A 20,624-nucleotide genomic window follows, 5' to 3' on the forward strand; every position below is an offset into this window, starting at 1 on the left:
GAAAATATTACGTTCTCACATGTACGATTGTGAAAGACTGTACTTTCATTTGTCATTCTGCCTGTTTGTCTGGAAACATTGTTTAAAGCCAAGATTTTGTAAGAGATAAGGGTCAGTTCAATTGTGGCTGAAAAAAACTATCTATGGTGGCCGGAGTAAATTCTTGTGAGAGAGAAAACTTGAACTTCTGCCATTAAATCTGGAAATGCGAAAGCTGTGACAGTGTGGGATTACTGTGTCTTGTTCCCCACAAGATAATTATCTTAATAGCCTGTCCAGGTGTTCGGATATTAGGGAGCAGTGTACAAAAAGTAAGAACTAAGGGTCCGCCCAGCTAATTATCATTTGCTTGTAAGAGCCAGTTTTCTTTGTGCAACTCTGCACCATCTAAACACCTGAAACAGGTTGACTCTAAATATGGGAAGCAATTAGATTCCTTAATAACATACATTAGGCAAGGTAGCTGGCTTACAAGGTCAAATGAAAACAAACAAAAAACTGTCAAAATTTGAAATTTTGGAAAATACAACATGACACTCTAAATGGAGGATGGAAAATGGAAAGCAAAGTTCATGTTTCATCTTTCATTAATTTTTTTTATATTGAGATTTTTAATGCAAAAATCTGACCACTGTTGTTGCGTGCCTTTTCGTAAGCCATCACGAAAGAGAAACTATCACCAGATGGTCTTTACCAATGCAATGGACGTTGACCTTTAGTTTCATTTCTTGTCTTTTTTTAATTTTTACCTTTCCTCCTGTTTACACATAAACACTACTACTTACATTTATTTTCATTTAGTTAAATTTTTAGAGTGGTTTAATTTTTTTTCTCATAATTTGTAGCTCTGGCCCTGAAGACTGAAGTTTAGTTACATGTACCGTAGTTGAAATATAAGTTTGTTTTAAAAATCCATAAATAACATGAATGATTATTAGTCTATTATTATTATTATTATTATTATTATTATTATTATTATTATTATTATTACTATTATTATTATTATTTCAATTTAACGCTCTTTGCACTACTGCTCACTTGTGCTAAAATAAAATTAATAATTATTACAAATAACAGTACCCTGCAAAAAGTAAATGCCTGTCACCAAATAAAGGGAAGAAAGAAAGATCAAAATCACGAAATAAAAAGGAAAGAAATTCATACATACAAAAATACAACCCAAATACAAATAAAATACAAAAATAAACAGGAATCACGTGAGTCTAAAATCACGTGACATAGGGGTGAATCAGCGTTTCTATTTTAAGATCTATGACATCAACAAACAAGGATAGCGTGAGCAAGTCGAGCTGCCTAAGGAGACGAACGAACTGATTTAATTTCACGCGATCAAGTGAACGCCTTAGAAAATGGAACAGCCACCGGCTTACCCTGGTCCACCAGGTTATGATATTAAGCGGTCTCCACCAGCATATCAACAGCAACCAGGATATCAAGCAGTTGCTACAACTACAGTCATACAACAGCCGAATCAAGTCCTCATTGGTATGAGGTTCTTTGAGAATCCTATAGCGATGATCTGCCCTTATTGTCAAGCCAGCATTGTTACTTCCACTATATACACAAATGGCACCTTGGCTTGGATAGCTTGTGGTGGTGTTGCGCTTATGGGGTAAGATTTTTGGTATTTTCCTCCCAAATGTTGCTGTGAGATGACTCGGAGAAAAATTGACAAATAAACATGTACAATATCTCGTCACGCTTAAGGTTTTTATTCACCAACAGAAAGGCGAAGTATACAGCTCAATTTTTGTCTTCCCGAGGGTAAAGATTATTTAAAGCTGTAGAGATCGACAGGCTAGCTAGAGAACGTGAAACTGTTAAAAACAAATTATTACTTTGTGTACATTCCGGGTATATATATTTCAATCAATCAATCAATCAATCAATCAATCAATCAATCAATCAATCAATCAATCAATCAATCAATCAATCAATCAATCAGTCAATCACTCAATCATTTTATTTGCCCATTTCAAAGTAATTACAAACCCTTTGGGGCTTTACAAGGAGAGCCCCTTATCAAGCTTACAATTATTGTAAAGTTCTATATTATTATACATGGCTGTAGTATACAGTAATATATCATTAATTATTATTTTTATGATGAATAGATCTATTAATAAAAATATAATATAGTATTTAAGAATCGGTTCATGCTTAGCGTGCATATATTGAGTTATGGATGCAGGTGGGAAGTTTGGAGAGCACAAGAAAAGCGTAAGAGTTGCTCGAGGGGTATATATATATATATATATATATATATTTTGTTGAAGATGTTGGTAGTGTTGCCTTGCAACAGTGAAAAACAAAGTATGAATGACGTCAGACAAAGGGAAGGTTGCTAGGTAGCAACAGGTTGGAAGACAGACTAGCATCAGGCGCACTTTGTTTGAGCAAAATTTGCATACATCGGGAAAGCTTTGTTTTCATTGCCAGATCAAATTTTGGTGAAAGATTGCATTGGAGAAATTACACGTTTTGTGGCCGTGGTAAAATAATTTTCCGTGGGAAATGCTACATTTCCTCGTGTCAGAAATAGATTTCAACTGCAAATTAACCTGTGGAACTACAAAAACACTATGCTCATCAAAATCGTTGCTATGTTCAGAAACCTTTTAATCTCCTCATTTGATGCTACAATACGAGTAAAGAGAGCTTTCCACCCAGCCCTAGCTTCGCGAGGTTTTGCGAGTCCGACCCGTATTTCTAGTATATAATGGCCTTCAGCTTCTCATGGTTTTTTTAAAGTAATTCTCTGTGTGTGAAGGTATAAAATATATCATAAATGGACACTGCTTATTATTAATATCATTATTTTTTACTTTATCCGTAGAGGATGGCTTGGATGTTGTTTGATCCCCTTCTGCATTGACGCCCTCAAGGATGTCATCCATAGCTGTCCTAACTGCAGAAATCAAGTGGGCGTCTACAGACGCGTGTAAAACAATAACCATTTTATAACCAATCACTCATGCATCGATATATAGATCATCAGTAATGTTTACAGTCAACCCAGGTCACGCGTGAACAGTATTTCCAAGAATGAAATGAACATTCGAATTTCTCTTTGTAATGTCCGACGTGTGAGCGGAATGTTGGACATTTCTCTGGAAATCGTTCCGAAAAAGACGCATTAACTGAAAAAAAGATTCAAAATACTTGGGAAACAATTGTTATTCTTGAAATATTCAAGTTTGCAATGTAAAGAAAAATTCATAGCTTTATACCGTCAATAAGCCAGGGAAATTTATACGGGAACTCTGAAATCTCGTTGGCGATTTTCAAAACTGACATGTAAATTTCAAAACTCTGTTCAAATTTCAAAAATATTGTTCACGCGTGACCTGGGTTGACTGTAATATGTCATACAATATTCTAGCTGATATATCTACTCTTAGGATCTTTTGACTAATCATGTTAATGTTTTTTTTATGGACATCATGTAATTACATTCTTACGATTGGATGACAGCTGGAGTTAACCCAGGTTAGGGGGGGGGGGGGGGTGCTCCCGAAAATTTTCGATAGGGGTGTGCCGCGAAGGTTCTTGAACTCTGACCCTATTTAAGGGTAAAGGAAGGGAAAACGGATACCCTTTTTAAGGACCAAACCCGAAAAATGACACCCTATTTAAGGGACCCAAGCACCGGCTAATGTGCACGGATAAACACAAATCCCTATGAAAATCGCTTTTCTAATACTTCAGCGGAAACTTCAGTTTTAAAAAGCCATTTCTTTTTCGTAAAACGTGGCGCTTACAAGCTTCAATTTAACTGATACAATTTAGGTACCCTATCTAAGGACTAATCCAGGAACGCGTTGCTAAATAAGGAAAAAATGATACCCTATTTAAGGACTGAGAACCTCAAAAACCATACCCTATCTCGCGGCACGTACCTATATAGCCCATATATGGGAGTACCCAACCCCCCCCCCTCCCCCGGGAGTTAACATAGTTTTCTTGCTTTCTTGTAAGTTAACATTTAGGTAGGATAGGATAGGATAGGATAACTTTATTTATACACGGTTTTTCCATCAGCTACTTAGATTATCATTATCAACTAACTATCTATCTACCTAACTAGGATTATAAAAGTTAAAAAATAATAAACCAAAGCTAAACAATAAATGCTGCTTTTCTTGGAGGCCGTGTTATAAACACGGCCACAGATATAAACATTTTAGTAAACATTTAGATAAGATGTGACTTATAAAAAAGCTCCAAAAATTTACAAAGTCAAATACCCCACTTCTTTTCTACTTCCCACAAGAAATTCATAAAATGGCAAAATTGACAGACTTTTGTCAAACCTGTCCATCTCCATGAACATTGACAAGCAGATACACAACACCAAAAAAAAACAGAGACCGCATAATTGTGAAATATAACGGCTACCATTAGAATTTAGATATGCTTTATAGTTGTTTTTTAATAAGTTGAATATATTACATGAAATAATATAACAATAATAAAATTAATATTTCTGTTAATTACGTAATCTGATGACTTGTTTTTAGTTACTTCATGTTATGCTCCATTCACATCAAAGCTTAACCTTGTTATACAATTTTCTTTCTACTTCAAATTTACCAAAATGGAAGCACAATCTAGAGCTTACTTGAACTCTACATATGATCTAAGTCTTTCCTTTCTGTCACTGGTTTTCATCTCGTCAAACCAATATAGCAAAACATTTTCAGTTGGTGTGAGGCATTAGCCTACCCAATTGCCTTCAATTCAGTAGAATATATGTCAATTGCATACTGGAGACAAGGGTCATAATTTGCCATAGAACAAAATTGTGCAAATAAGAGATCTTTTAAATCTCAGACAAGTCTTAATTGTCTACTTTAACAGAGGAAATTTGTGACAGGTAGCAAAGAACTGAATATAAAATCAGTGGCTGTTTACATGGCCAAATAAACAGAATGAAGTAAATTAACCTTCAATACGAAGTACTGTTGCAAAAAAATTAATGGAGTAGACACAAAATATATTTTTTTTCTTGTTACTATTGTTGTTGTTGATGAAAAAGATATAATTTCCAACCCCAAAAAATTCTCCAACTTTCTCAACAATAATTATTGTTGAGAAATTTGGAGAATAGCTCTTGTTGCCAACGTCATGTTGCTCATTTTCTCTCTTCAGCGAGGTGTACAAATGGAGTCTGGCGACACACCATTGGTGGTAAACTTGTGATGGAGTCCCATAAAGAAGTAGTAGCACTACTCTTTTTTTGCTTCCTGCTAAAAAAATGTGGGTTAACCCTTAAACCCCTAATATCAAAGAACAAATTCTCCTATCTTGCCCCCATACTTTTCTTATAAAAATACTGAGGAGAAATGATTAAAATATTAAGAAATTTCACCTTGGTTGATCATATCCTTAATTCTCATGATCTCAGGGGTCGATAAGCATTGATATTACAAGGAGAAATTGGATGCTGATTACTATTTGGGCGTAAAGGGTTAAGCTGAGGCCACATGGGTTGCCTAGGCTCGAAGCACAGCTTTTCCTCACTCATGCTGTTGGGAAGAAATCTGATTGCTCAGACGTTATGGATTTACAAGAAAAGTCATAATCCCCCAATTGTAACAGTTTATTTTCTTCTCAATATGTGAAATACAATAAGGCCACCCTTGACATGATCGTCACACGAGTAACCTACTTCTGAGTTATAAATTAAACAAAACATCATCTTGGTACAGTGCAGCAGGCCACTGAGTATATTTGAGCATGCATGTCATGTCTCCATGATGGGATGGCTTAATGACTTAATTATTTATGGTAAATTAATAATTAAAACTAAGTAAAACATCAAACTCCACTACATTTAAAAATAATGCAAGTTTTCAAGATCACAATCAAAAATAGTTTGCTTACACATTTGTCACACAAAGTTGAAGATGACTAAATTCAAATAAGAGCAGAAAATTCTTGTACTTGTGTATCATGGAAAGATAAAAATTTATTAATAATCTTAATTGACATTCTCCTGCAGCATATAATAAAATCTTTGCAAAAAATGCATGTGTGCATAAACTTGAACCCAACATGAAAAAAAGTATTTCAGTTCACGGTTTATGTCAAAGGCATGTCATTAAAACGTGTCAATGGATACAATGGGTACTTTCTGTCAAACTGTATCACATTAATATTTTTATTAGTAGTAGCCAAAATGATTAATTTTAAAATTTTTACTTCAAGTATTTCTCTTCCAGTGGTTTTACATAAACTATGAAAATTATATGCAAGTTAAGGACGGTGCCTCCTTTTGCAACTGCATATACATTCTACGGATCTCTGAAAAGAAAGACGGGTTTCTTTATGGTGCTGCCTGCTAAAACAGAGATATTTTATAACTATGCAGGAAAAGCAGATCTTCCCAAGGGTTATTGGAATCCAAAAAGAAAATTGGGGGTAACCACACATTTTTCAGAGATAGTTAAGCTTTAATTTGGGAAAAAATTTCATACATTGTTTTGCATTTTGGAACTTTTTAGAATTATTGTTGCTTGGTTATCTCTAAAAAATGTGTGGTTACCCCCAATTTTTCTTTTTGGATTCCAACAGCCCTTGCTAAGATCTGCTTTTCCTGCATAGTCATAAACCTGTTTAAAAATACTTTGATATTAGTAGGCACCGTCCTTAAGCCACTACCATACATTGGCTATTCACAAATTACAGAAATTGTGCAGTATTGTAGTCGATAGATGTCTTACTTTAATATTAAAGTCATCATCATTATTTTCATAAATGCTCACACTGATTCTACTGTTTTCTTTTGTTTGAGAGCCACATCTTTGTACTAACCTTGATTAACTGGTGCAGACAAGAGGGATGTTGACACTTCTGTTGTCTGCAAACATATGGTGGGGTGAGAGGGTATTTAGAGCAAAGAGGTGGCTGCCATTTCAGGTCCCAGTAGTTCAAAGGGCGGATAATTTTATCCACTGGATAGTTCGCTATCCGGCAGATAAAATGTGTGCAAGATTTTCATGATAGTCCTATAATTTGCGAATAGAGTAGAAGCACATGTCAAATTTAAGAATGGGATTGTGCGAAAAACTTGCCAAAAGCATTGGTTGGAGTACATTTGCTCCCCTGCATAGCGACTTATCTGGTGGATAAAGTTATCCACTCTTTGAACAACTGGAGCCAGATCAATATATGACTGATTTTTTTCAAGGTGCTATTGTAGGTAAAACCACTCTTACTAATTTATCCTGGTTCCAGATCAATGGGCTTTGGAGATTTAAATTACTAGGGTGTACAATGGGAATGCAATCAAACCACAAAATAAACTTTCTGTTCTGGCAAGGTTAACAAAAGTGTTAAGAAAATGTGTACCTTGTTGAAATAGGGCTCTTGTATATATATTTTCACATGGCTGCTTCACTCCATCTCTGGTACAATACACTCATAAATGTACCAATAATATAAGCAAGATGCATGAATACAAAGGCAAAGAATGAAGTCTAACAATATTTTAGTCTGAGCAAACTTTGGAATGTCAATTGGTGGAAAGACCATCTCTTACAATCTTTGTTACCAATAAAAGTGAGATAAAAAATGGAAATTTAAACCGTTTTCTGTTTAAAACATCCTTCTTTAGTTGTTGGTTCTTTAAATTATTGCTTTACGTATGATTTCAGCGTAAAACAATGCCATATTTGAAATAAACGGTTATTAAAAAGCAAACACTTCATCACTCTGTACTATTTATATTTACAACACTTCCTTTAACTATGTCCACTCACTAGAAATACTGCAAGAAGCCTGCATGTAAAGTTTCTTGTAAAAAATTTAACATTGGTTCCCTTCACTGTGATATGATAAAAATTGTCCAGCCACTTATTTAACAACATCTTATTTCTCATAATATCATTACACAATTCAATTTTAATTCAATTAAATTCCCACAAACAGGGGATAACAATTGAAGGGCTCAGGGGATGACCAACCTCTGTGTATTTCAGGTCCCTTTTCGTTGTTTTAGCTCAGATTCACCTGAGGTTTTGTATGTGGCCTTGATTTCCTTCAGGAAACATTGCTCCAATATTTTACAGACAACATTTCCATTTTATAACAAAAAATAAAGAGCAAAGCAGCAGGTAAAACAATGGAGCAACATATCCCAAAGGAATTCAAGGCCACATGCGAAAACTCTGGTGAATCTGAGCTAAAACGACAAAAAGCAATCTGAAAAGTCATTAGGGTCGGTTATGCTCTCAGTCCTTCAATTATTATTACCTCAATGTTAATTAAACAAATATGAGAAATATCCAGACTAATGTGAAGAATTAGTAAGTTAAAAGTTTAAAACAAGCACACAATTTCCAATGGCGTGATCTACTCCGCTTTTAAAGAACCAGCATCATGATCTGAAGTACCAGTAATGTTGCTGTGTTTTGTTTTCAGAATTGCCATTTAAAAAAAATTGAAGAGTAACAGTTACAGAAAGTATTGAAGAAAAACTTGGAATGAGACTTGATCATTACTGTAAGGACAACATTTTTTTTACTACTTTCCAAAAATTGTCATTAACTAATTTCCTTTCAGTTCATTTCACCGAGAATAAATTAACAACTTCCCAATTATTATTAAATTTGTTGATATTTTTTAAAACTTAGTACTTGCATTATTGAAGCATTTGGTTTTCTAACTGTACACAACCTCGATTTATAATTATTACTAAAGAGTTCCTTACTTCAATTTAAAAATTCTTCCATAAATATGTTTCTACAAACTATATTATTCTCTTATAATGAACCTTTAAATAACAATTTTACTTTTTGGGTGAGCAAAATATCTCCACATTATCCAATGGATTACTCTTCTGTTGCATTCGTTGCCTAGCAGTCCGTTTTGCTGCAGCCAATCTCTGCCTTGCAGCAGCCCTCTGTTCTGCTTCAGTAGCTTTCACTTCTTCTTTTGATTTTTGCCGTCTTAGTGAGTCTTTACCCAGTGACGCCTGCCTTGAAAGTGATGACTGCCGAGTGAGTGATGACTGGCGAGTTAGTGATGATTGGCGAGTTAGTGACGACCTCTTTGCACCATCAACCTGCATAAGTCAAAGAAATATTCTTGTAATAAATAGTTACAATGCTCCATGTCATTTCCCTTTCAACTTACAAATACAAAAGGTTACCAGAAATTACTGGACACCATGACAAAATAACGTAGCTACCATGTGTTGGACAAGCATCTTTTTACCAATGGCCAGCAAATCTCATGATTTGCTGCTTTCACATTAACATTCCTCAAGATCCGTTTGTATGTCGCTTTTTCTGCCTACTACTCCTGTAAAGTTGCCTTGCACTAAAACACTCTTATGATAATTAGTATATATTTTGTATGTTGCAAATTCACTGTGAATGGACTATGAGTAAGAATACTATTAATTGAACCAATGCTGCAATATTTGTTGAAGTAATTTAACACCTAAAAGAGATTTCACCCCATCAATTTTTTTCTTTCTTTGCAACAGCATCTATCCAAAATCATCAGAGTTAAATATTAGTTACTGTTCACACTTCATGCTCTATGCTACAAGTGATGATCTTTAACATTGAATTAAGTGTGTGTAAGCACAAAGGAAACTTTGGCTTCCTTAAAAGTGGGTGGAGGCCCAACTGCAACAACATCAGCCCCAACTGTTGGTTAACTATTGGCCAACAAATGACCAAAAGTTGGCCAAGAGTTTAACTTTACCCGAAACAAAGTGTCGGGGCAGTAAACTGTTGGTGACTCGTCAGTTGTGTGTTGGTGACTTGCCAGCAAGTTGTTTGTGGGCTTTTGTTATGTTGCTGTAAAAAGTATCTTCTATTGACACCTCCCTGTAACTTAAGGGTTGGTATAATGAATAAATGAACAGGCAACAATGGTCAACTTGAAGGACATCACTTCTGTATCACTCAAAGAAGATCTACATTGCATCAAAAGGATGCTGTTGGCCAATGTTGTGATTATGTGAGAGGCATGGTACCTAATGAGGTTTGCATTGTAGGGCAGTTAGAACTTGTGGTATGTGTCTTCCTTTGGTACAACTTTTGCTTACGACTGTCGCATGCGATTTCTAGGGCATGCACTGCTCGCCTCATGCAAAAAATCGCACACAACTCTCATCACTCAACCTTGCTTATACCTACAATTGTACGACATTTTCTTTATTTCCAATAGCATCTATCCAAAATCATCAGAGTTAAATATTAGTTACTGTTCACACTTCATGCTCTATGCTACAAGTGATGATCTTCAACATTGAATTAAGTGTGTGATTGTACGATCCTACGACATTTTTTGTGATGTACACAGCAAGTTTTAGGTCTGATTTACATGAAACAATTCGAGTTGTAGACCTGTCGTGAGGTTATCGCATGTGTCAAAGTCGTACCGTGTAAATCACCCTTTAGAAGTGTGTGAAAAAGTAACAATGAAATAAGGATACCTCATCTGCTGGGGGAGGTAGTGGTATCCAACCATTCTTTCGTAATTCGTCTATATGGGTAAACATGTGATTGACATCATCCACCTATGCATTTAGAGAAGAATGTTCACTTCAACACATAATAATGCAAGTTTAATTTATATACCACCAAAAAAATGAAACTTTTAGTTCCCAAACATAAAGAATGCATAGCATATGCTGTACTTTATACCAAAAAAAAAGAAAGGATTCCCCTGCTAAAAAAGAGACCTTTTCTATAGCATTCCGAAGGAAGAAGGAAGAAGACTGAGCACTCTGATAGACAGCAGTGCACTAGTGAGCATGCTTTAGTGTTATTGAGCAATTAACAAATCGACGGCAGTTTTCTATGGTCTATACTCTTATAGACCATAAAATGACGTCAAAAAATGTTCAAAACTCAAGTGGAACCACGAGCCGGAGGCGAGTGATTTCACTGCCAAGTTTTGGACATTTTATGGCATCATTTTATGGTCTATAAGAGTATAGACCATAGAAAACTGCCGTCGATTTGTTAATTGCTCAATAACACTAAAGCATGCTCACTAGTGCACTGCTGTGTATCATTTAATAATTTCTTTACTTATATAGCGCCCTTTAACATTAGAATGATCAAAGGCACAATCAAACAACATTACCACATCATTTTATAATGTGGAGTGAATTGTTTTCTTCTTGGCTCAAAGTAAGATGGAAAGAGCATAAATAGACTGTATACTAAATCTTAAAACCTCCTACATACCATATGCGGTGGAACTTGAGTGTCTCAATGGCCAACTTATTTCAGATTTCATGATATGAGGTTCCAACATTTTTAGGAATGTACTTTTTCAAAAATTGCCAAACAGAGACGGTCTTTTGTAGCAATTTTTGCCTACTTTTTTTTAGAGGCTGTGCATACCTGTATCATGACCATATCCCAAAATCCTGCAAGATCTCCGTTAGTTGGTCTTCTACCGTTAGTCTCACCAATACCCTGATAACAAAGGAACATACAAATATTAAATAAAAATAAGGAAATACAAGAAGGAACTTGAAAGGTTCTAAATGAGGTATTCAAATGTTTCAATGTGACAACCAGAGTTGCTGTTTAATATTTATTTTTGAATGACCTACACTAAAGAATGTGTTCAGAATGTGAGGTAAAAACGGTAGAAATTAGTGTCAGAGAAATTTAATGCTCAAAACATTTTAAAATGTTCAAAAATCCCACAGGATGTATGTGTTCTAAGCTTTCTTAAAAATCCTTACTATTCTACTAACTTTCATAATAGAGTTTCTATTCTTTGGCTTGGAGCAGTTTTAAATTTAAGGGAATGTTTTCAGATTCACCCCTTTAAGCCCTAACAGTGATCAGTATCAAATTTCTCCTTGTAATATCAATGCTCATTCAACCCCTGAGGTCATGAGAATTAAGGATATGATAGCCCAAGGTGGATTTTCTTGATATTTTAACAACTTCTCCCCAGCATGTTTATAGGAAAAGTATGGGCGCAAGATAGGAGAATTTGTTCTTTGATATTAGGGGTTTAATTTCATGGAGCATTGACTTCCTACAATGAAGTAATTTCTGTTCTGAGTCAAGCAGCAACTGCTTTGATAATGTATATTCTAGAACAGAATGACAAACACATTCAGAGCCTCAAACATGTTAAGCCGCCGTTACACGTTGAAACTTTTAGCTGAAACTTGCGTGCAACGGCAAACGAGACAAGTTTCACGAAGTGGTGTTACACGGTGAAACTCTTGCTTTTTCACCACTGCGACCGTTGCAAGCCGTTGCAGAAGTAGAAAGCGGTTCTACTTTTCGTGAAACTTGTCTCGCAACGGAAGTTTGAAAAAGTTTCACGAAACCGACCATGTTACACGGCGCAACACCTGCTGAAACTTGTTTCGCAGCGCCGTTGCACACAAGTTTCAGCTAAAAGTTTCAACGTGTAACGGCGGCTTTACAGTTGCTCAACAGGGAGTTCATGTCCCGTGTAATAGTTGAGATTCACACCAACAGATTCATTTGCACACTCACCAAATTCATGTCACAAAGTCCTCTAAATTGTTTAAACTTTTTATTCACCAAAAGCATTGCCTTGCCATTGGCTGCCCGGATTTTTCCACAAGCTGCAAGACATAATTTAAACAACAGGTAACAAATATTATCTAGCTATTTATATTGTATGATAATTATTTTATGAAAATAACCTTCCTTTACTCTCTTAAAGTAAACTTACCAACCTTCTAAAATGAATATTAATCTCTTAGTACGAGGGACTTTTCAGGGCTAATGAAAGAAACCACAATTATGGAAACAAAATAATTACAAATGGACCAATTACAAATTACGACTTCCAACTGGCAGGAGTCAGACCGGTTGCTTTTCTACAAGCATGATCAAGGAAATAACCTTGGGTCAAACCAGTGTCAGCAGGTTATCAAACTGCGACATCCAGATATACATGTAGGGGTTTTATTAGAAGCATGGCCCTGGGTAATAGCCCATTTCTGAGTTGCTGTGAACCTCACTATGAAAGCGAGGCTGAGTGCAAAACTTTTCATATGAAAATTAGTTTTGTTTGCATATGAATGAAAACTAATTTTTATAACAAAAACTTTGCACTTAATCTCGCTTTCACAATGAGGTTCAAAGCAACTCGGAAATGGTCTATTGTACCTGCCTTTGGAGAAACTGAAAGTTATCTAAACAAAACAAAGTGCTGAAAGATGCCCGTCTACTCATCACTGATTACAAGTACAATTATGACAATTTATATAGTGCCAAAATCCAAAAGTTCTAACTAAAGGCAGTTTACAAAAGTGAGACATTTCATAAAACAAGGGTGCTAAAAATATGACTGTACAAAACATTTTTCAACATGTGAAAATTACTAGTAACTAGATTAACTTATTTTTTAAATATACCAACTGAAGTACAGTACAAAAATTAGACCACTAGACCACACTCAAACATTTAAAAAGCTAAGTGCTAATCAAAGATGTCACTACAAGTGACATACTTCATACATTTTTGGAATATTCTGGTGGCTTCTACTTGAACTTGTCAAGCACTAAGAGAGGCGGGGAACTTTTAATATGCAAACATACATGTAGACCTTGATGGCCATGCCTTCTAAATATTGATTGGTTCCAAAAAAGATTTAAAAGGCAAAAAAATTCATTTGAAAAAATATTTACTGGCAATGGAATTGTGCAAAGCATTTCAAAGTGAAATTGCATTTGCTTTGCCCCTTCTGAGGTTCAAAAATTGTAATCTTGTAGTTCACAACTAAAAAATAAGCTATTAATAACAAAAAATAGACGAAAAGCAAATTATCAATAAACCATAGGATATTAAACCATCAAGTGATATTTGGAAGCCAAAATGACCTTTAATATTATTATTTGTGATTGAGTGGGTGGGTGAACAAGATATTGAGCGAGAGTGTATTAATGAGCAAGTTAAAATTGACGTACCTACAGCCAATCAGTGAATGATTCACAAACTAACAAAGCATTTACCAGTATTGATAAATATTCCTTTATTTCCCCCCACTTTGATGGCAAAATCTAAGAATAGTGAACACTTTTATTCAACTTTAAGAGCAAATTACTTGCAGGAGGAAGGGTGTTGATTCTGTCACAAGCTGCGGTGGAAATAAAGCTTTTGATTGGTGCACATTCTAAATGCTAAGGAGAAGCAGTTAGGCTTGCACAAAGTGATAATGGTTGGAAGTGGAGGGGTCGGAAAGTCGGCACTTACTTTACAATTCATGTATAACTAAGTGGATCTTTCAATGCCATTTTGTTTACATCTGTGTCATTCGGTGGCTGCCTATGAAAATTAACACATCAAAGTGTTTATTGTTTTTTTAGTCATGAATATTGTGCCTTTTTATTCACACCGTAAAATTACTGCCAATCCATTAAGCTGAACTGATTTCAAACATTCAAACCACCAATCAACATGCGCCTAACACAAATGAAAAGTTTTTGGTAAAAATAAATTTTGATAAATTTTGGTTAAATCATCTCAGGGACACCAATTTGGAGCACCTTCATAATCCAAAAATTAAATTCTATAAAAATAATTATTGCAATGTCATAAAATTTTAGAAAAATCTTGAGATATCAATAAAATCAAATTAATCTTGACAAGAATTATTAACTCCATCAAGTCACCACGGAAGCACAAGTCTTTAGAAAAAATGTCAGGAAATAATTCAATAATGAAAAACTTAATTACTCTGCAGGGGATACTATTTTCCTTCTAAATCTAAAACCCACTTCAAAATCCAGTATTCATTTCATAGATATTTTGATGGTCTACACATTTTACGTCCAGTGAGTTTTAAACACCCTGTCTGAAAATTTGTAAATGAACATTACTCATGAATTTTATCAATAAGTCATGAAATAATATTTAAAAGACAGTGACTGCACATATTGGAAATTGGCATGCAAATACATCGTGAAAAAGTTATGCATTGAAGTAGAAGACAAACACCCACTTCGACTGATTTATCACTCTGACAAATCACTGAAATTTAAAAATGTCAAGTGGCTCACTGTCAGTCTGGAGTTCCCTTGTCACTATTGCGTTGACTTTCACACCCCACAACATGCAAATCAATGACCCTTTCTTTTTCAGTGCAATAACATTGTAAATAGACAGATTGCCACTGATCTTGAAGTCATCCATCCAGGAGACTTCTTCCATTTTAACCATTACTGCCAAGCTTGGAACACAAGTGTAAGAACACAGAGATTCATTCAAAGGGTGTGGTTGGCAGGGAGAAACTGAGGGTCCAGAACGTAATAGCCAATTCATGTAAAGTTCAGCTCTTCGCCAGGGTATAATTAATAATAGTAAGACACAGTATTCAAAACCACAGTTTAAGGCAAGCAATCAATAGCATTCAATTCACTAATAACTCTAACAAATCTCAGTTTATGTATCTGTTTCAAACTGTAGGTGTAACAATTCACAGTTCACAAAATGCCCTATACCTCCCTCTGTCAAAACAATATTTCATAATATTATTGATCATTTGAAGATTCTTGTCACCTGTCAGTTAAACCTATCAGGGAAAGGGATTGGCTAGGAGACCAGAGGCACTCACATATAGGAAGTTTCAAATATATTGAAATTTGGAAATTTGACATCACAGACAAGTGGACAATTAACAGGATTGGCCTCGACTTATCTTTGTGCCAAGAAATGAAGCTATATTTATTGTCTATAAAAGGATCAGGCGGTGATTAATGTTTTTTCAAGTTGAAAAAATAATAAACTTTCGATATGCATTCTTCATGTGAAACAGGCTAATTTATATTTATCAGCCTTAAAGGAATTGGCGTAAATGGAAACAATCTTGAGGTTGTTAGGAAAGTTTACTCACCCACATTACAATGAGCATTAAGATATTGCATTCTTCTCTACCCTGGCACATTGACCAGATATAATAATTTACAATTTCAAATTTCAGTTGTATATTATCACAAGGAACCATCAAATGCTTATTTTAATACAGTGCAGGTATGTGTATTCAACACCCACAGAAAGACACCATAAAAAATGGGTGGAGGCTAGATTGGTCTCTGTTAATTCCTGCCTTGCTTCCTAAGACAATAAACTTTGTTCCACATGCTGTAGTCTCTCTTCACCCTGGTGTATAAAGGAGAACCAGTGACATACTGGTGACGGTAATGACGTGATGGACTAGCATCTCCAGCTAACAGAAGATGGGGTCATTGGACCAGTATTAATTTTGTAGCGATGTTCCTGATTATTATGGACACCTGATCTTAGCGAGTGAGTTTTACCAGGTTGATTTGATAATTTTACTTGCCCGATGCATGTTAATAGAGTTGCAAACAGATACTTAAAAAACTGGAATGGTTTTCCTTCATTTGTTTCTGTGGTCAAATGCAACTCAATGAAAATAATAATTTAGTACCTAGTTAACTGCTGGTACATAAACATGCAAATTAAGCATATAATATCATTGCTAGTTCATTTGAGGTAGAAATAACAATGTCATGACAGACCATGACATTGCAATGGACTGGACCAGCAGTGAGCTATCCTCGAGTCAAGTTTGAAATTTCTCTTAATGTCAACTTCTATAAATAACTAAGAAGCACCCTATTTTAGATTACTGTTTACCTGATAGAGCAATGCAGTGAAAATTTAAGACTAAAACTACGCAATGTTGAGAACTTTAACTGTTAGACTTCTTCGCCGCTTCACTCATAATAATAATAATAATAACAACTTCATTTAAGTCTCAAATCTGGATAGCCGAGCACAAGTGCCCTACTAACTGGGGAGACTAACAAAAAAAATATAAAGTAAAATCTATTCAACTAAGATTAAGTAAAGTTAAAAAAACCTAATCATTAATTATCATTAATTAACACTTAAAAAAATTATTTATTTGACAATTAACTAGATAGATGAACAGCAAGAACAACGCATACATCCATCGTCCAACAAAGAGCTGACGTCAAACTTTCTTATAGCGATTTTAAAGTTGTTCAAAGTTTTGGGAACCAAACCATAAAATATCTTTTGCTGAGAGTTTTGCACAAAGAACTACAGACAACATTCAGTGCTTTGGGGAGTAAATGTCATTTGTAGGTGCAAAGAGATTCAAATAAATCAGAGCAACTGAAGAGAAACCATTTGATCCAATTTGTCTTTTCTGATTCATATTGAATATGCAAAGATTTTCACACCAGCGAGAATATTCTGGTAAACCAATCAGATCGTAAGACTGAACGATAGAAACATTTGTAAACAATAACAAATGAGCACAAGAATTTTTAGATGAAGGTGGGCCTTTAAACATCATACCATCTTTGATTCAAGTCTGACAATTATTTAATCTTCAATGATAGAGGGTTTTTTTGCAGTCGGTGACATGGATGTGCTCAAAAAAGGAAAATCAGAGTTCTCCCAACTGGAGTCAAAGCTATGACTAGTTCAGACGCTCTACCACTGAGCTTTGGGAGACTTGTGGGAGGTAATTAGGCCATTAATTTAACTAAGTTCATCTTTCACTATTATTCTTAAGACCAAATGGCCCTTAAAGGTCCAAAGAAGTTACTGTTTACGTCAATATCCTTTACATGTAGAACCCTCAGACTTTTCTGTTTGCTTGCTAAAGTATGCCAAATATAAACACATAAAGAGAAATTCCAAATTGATGTAAATGTCACTTTAATTTGCATGGTCCTAACCTGCTTTTAGAAACACTTTGAGGAATTGTCAAAACAAAACTCACAATATTGGCACTCAAATGATAAAAAAGCACCTGAATTAGAAACTGGGATGAAGTGGTACACAGGTAAACAACCAAAATCATCATAATTTAGTTTGCAACTGGTTATTTATTCCGCAAAAAATAATAACCAATAGATTTCACACTTAGCTTCTATGGTTTGTTGTAGTGCTGTAGAATTGTGAAAATATCACAAATATATTGGAATATAAACTTTGCACCAGAGTGTAACATATTATTCCCAGGGAAACCTACCCTCTTATTACAAAGAGATTTAACAATTGAATAACTTTTTCACACGGCCTTATTGACACTTACAAACCTCAAAAAGTTAAACTACAGATTTGATAGTCATATAGCTTTTTCACACGGTCTCATTTACATTTCCAAACCTGAAAAAGTTAAACTACAAATAATTTATTTAAACTACAGATTTGACAATTGAAAAGGATTTTCACACGGCCCAATTGGCATTGACAAACCTGAAAAAGTTAATCCACAGATTGAAAGGCTAATTTTACACCACAAATTTACATTGTTAAATCTATAGCTGTGTACGAGAACTTCAAATATCTTAGGCTCCCTATTGTAACAAAAGGTTGTCTAAAATCTCAGGGTAACCCACTGGGCCATCATGAGCCTATTTCCAGAATTATCCTTTTGCCCAGAAAAAATTGCTGAAAAAAATATAGTATTTTTAGTACCACTGATTAGCATAAATCAAATCTCCTGGTCTCCCACCTTCATACACATAAAATTTGAGAATTTAAGTGAGGACACAACTTGACAGAATGCCAAAATTTTCATAATGTTTTGAAATAGATGGACCGTCTCTAAACACCAATAAGTAGTCTCAGCTGGATATCTGATAATAACTTAAGGTGTGGAGCAGAGTCAGTTAGACCAAAAACAGCTGACTAAACTAGACAGCTCTTTTGCATTCAGTAGAAGACAGTGTAACTCTTGCAGCTTCTAAACACAAGCACATCCCAGAGACAAGAAAATTCAAGTCTTTTAATATATGTATATATTCCTTGGAAGATCAGATACACTTACGGAAATTATTCAATAAACTCTCCCACCCACAATTAATCTGTAAAACTCTCGCTTTTCCACCCAGTATTTGGGGTAGTTTCCCCCAAGACATTGGGTTCCTTGGGAAATCAAAGACCAAACCACAGAGCCAAAATCACCAACGGTGTTAAAATGAAAAGTACACTTGCAAGCACAGACACATGCAATTTAAAAACATCAAGTTAAATTCCATTTAGTCGATGAAAAGGCCTTCGCTTCAAATGGTTCCTAAGACTGAACTACATGTATTTATGGTGGAAACGTGCTACATATGTTTACACCTGCAAACGTTTACATTGTACATATTTTTTTATCTGACTAAAAAATATGTCTCACCGTCTTCAGGGAGTGATTTCGTCGCCATTTCCTGCTCTGTTCCCTGACAAAGCCTCGTTAGTCGTTCACTCTCCTTTTCCATTAAGTCAAGAAAATAGCGTCCATCTTTTTCTGCGTGATTCATTGTAAGGTCCTTTTGAAAGCTGTCTGCCAAATAATCTAATTCTTTCTCGGGGGAAACATTCTCCTTGTTCGCGGGAATAGAAGCCATCATAGGTCCATATCTTTTTCCTTTAGATACGAATATTACCAATTCTGATCTCTGTCTTCCATTCACAAGTACAGTACTATTCATTTTCTCACTGAAGCACACTGTAGTTCGATTTGTCGGCGGCCTCCACGACGAGAACTCAGACAAGATGACAAAAAAGCACGCAGAAATCACAAGAAATGGCGATTGTTTCACAAGAAGAAATATTCGTCACCTTTACAATTGGTCTGTTGAAACCGCCGATCCAATATATTACGGCAAAAATTTTCGTAGCGGGGCCAATAATGTATTTCAAGTGATGTATACAATATGTATATACTTTCGCCCTTCGGGCGTTTCGTCACCACGTAGTGAGGGGAGATCTATGGAATTCCGGCCTTGCGGTTTACGCACCCTGCATGTGAGAAATGAGATAATATTGTGAATAATTTATCGCCTTGAAAGACGTATGGACCTAAAAGCTAGTGGCTACTCAGTTGCGGCAGTAAATGCCACCAAAAGGTTGAAAAACCGGAACGCTTAAGCTTATATAATCCGTTTTTCAGTAGACACACCGACCGGCTCTGACTAGTACGTGCCATTCTATATGCTTGCCGACATTTACATGACATCAATAAACTTTCCATGAAAGACAGGAAATTCAACCTTTGAGTTTCAAGGGAGGTTATTAAATGTAATAGTGCTGTCAAGTTTAAATCAAGTAATTATGACAGTTATACTTACGAAACTTTCAAGTTGTGATTACGATCGATAGACGCGAATTGTTTCTTGAAATCCGGCGAAATCGAAACACCTCAAACACACACGCTTAACACAACCATTTCAACGTTCACTGGCCTCCACAGGCCTCAAAACTAAAGTAAAACGGTTCCTAGGTGTCAGTGAAAAAATATTGTTGCTTTTGAAGTTCTTACCTCCTATTGTCGTGCAAGATACTCACGCACAATGCGTAACGCTCCACTTACCAATGTGTTTACGATAGTCCGCCACCTGCAATCTCCCAAGACCGCTCCTTTTAAACCCAGGATACGTCACGAAAAGCCTCTCCTGTTTGAACAACCGTTTTATTCGTTTGACCTCTGTAAGAAATGTGCAAATAAAAGACGAGAAGTGACAAAATTTCAAACAGTCCGTAATGAAACCGATTTCAACGAAGTGGAAACCGCAATAAGGTCGAGAGAAGGAAAGAGACTGGGGCCAAATAATTTTTGATGAGGGGAGGGGAGGGTACGCA

At 35.5% G+C, this 20,624-nt stretch overlaps 2 protein-coding genes across 6 annotated transcripts; one reads left to right on the forward strand and one right to left on the reverse strand.

Moving 5' to 3' along the window:
* The first annotated feature begins 1,271 nt into the window (after nucleotides 1-1,271).
* Nucleotides 1,272-7,599, forward strand: LOC146457712 (LITAF domain-containing protein-like). 3 transcript variants are annotated; one of them, XM_085091739.1, is made up of 4 exons: nucleotides 1,272-1,633; nucleotides 2,858-3,510; nucleotides 3,980-6,942; nucleotides 7,187-7,599. In XM_085091739.1, exons 1-2 carry the CDS (start codon nucleotides 1,371-1,373, stop codon nucleotides 2,964-2,966), a joined length of 372 nt encoding a protein of 123 aa, XP_084947865.1. In that variant the 5' UTR covers nucleotides 1,272-1,370; the 3' UTR covers nucleotides 2,967-3,510; nucleotides 3,980-6,942; nucleotides 7,187-7,599. The 3 variants fall into 3 exon arrangements, with proteins under 3 accessions (XP_084947865.1, XP_084947864.1, XP_084947863.1); XM_085091738.1 differs by having other exon boundaries at nucleotides 3,980-4,010; nucleotides 4,194-7,599; XM_085091737.1 differs by having other exon boundaries at nucleotides 3,980-7,599.
* On the reverse strand, nucleotides 5,609-20,546 carry LOC146457713 (disks large-associated protein 4-like). 3 transcript variants are annotated; one of them, XM_085091734.1, is made up of 6 exons: nucleotides 20,356-20,546; nucleotides 19,180-19,784; nucleotides 12,519-12,610; nucleotides 11,394-11,468; nucleotides 10,475-10,558; nucleotides 5,609-9,088 (listed from the first exon to the last, which is right to left on the reverse strand). In XM_085091734.1, exons 2-6 carry the CDS (start codon nucleotides 19,472-19,474, stop codon nucleotides 8,813-8,815), a joined length of 822 nt encoding a protein of 273 aa, XP_084947860.1. In that variant the 5' UTR covers nucleotides 19,475-19,784; nucleotides 20,356-20,546; the 3' UTR covers nucleotides 5,609-8,812. The 3 variants fall into 3 exon arrangements, with proteins under 3 accessions (XP_084947860.1, XP_084947861.1, XP_084947862.1); XM_085091735.1 differs by having other exon boundaries at nucleotides 20,305-20,546; XM_085091736.1 differs by lacking the exon at nucleotides 20,356-20,546 and adding an exon at nucleotides 20,114-20,292.
* Nucleotides 20,547-20,624: the final 78 nt, after the last annotated feature.

The sequence above is a fragment of the Pavona decussata genome, unplaced genomic scaffold, assembly GCF_977016875.1.
Source record: "Pavona decussata unplaced genomic scaffold, jaPavDecu1.1 SCAFFOLD_238, whole genome shotgun sequence".
Lineage (NCBI taxonomy): Eukaryota > Metazoa > Cnidaria > Anthozoa > Scleractinia > Agariciidae > Pavona > Pavona decussata.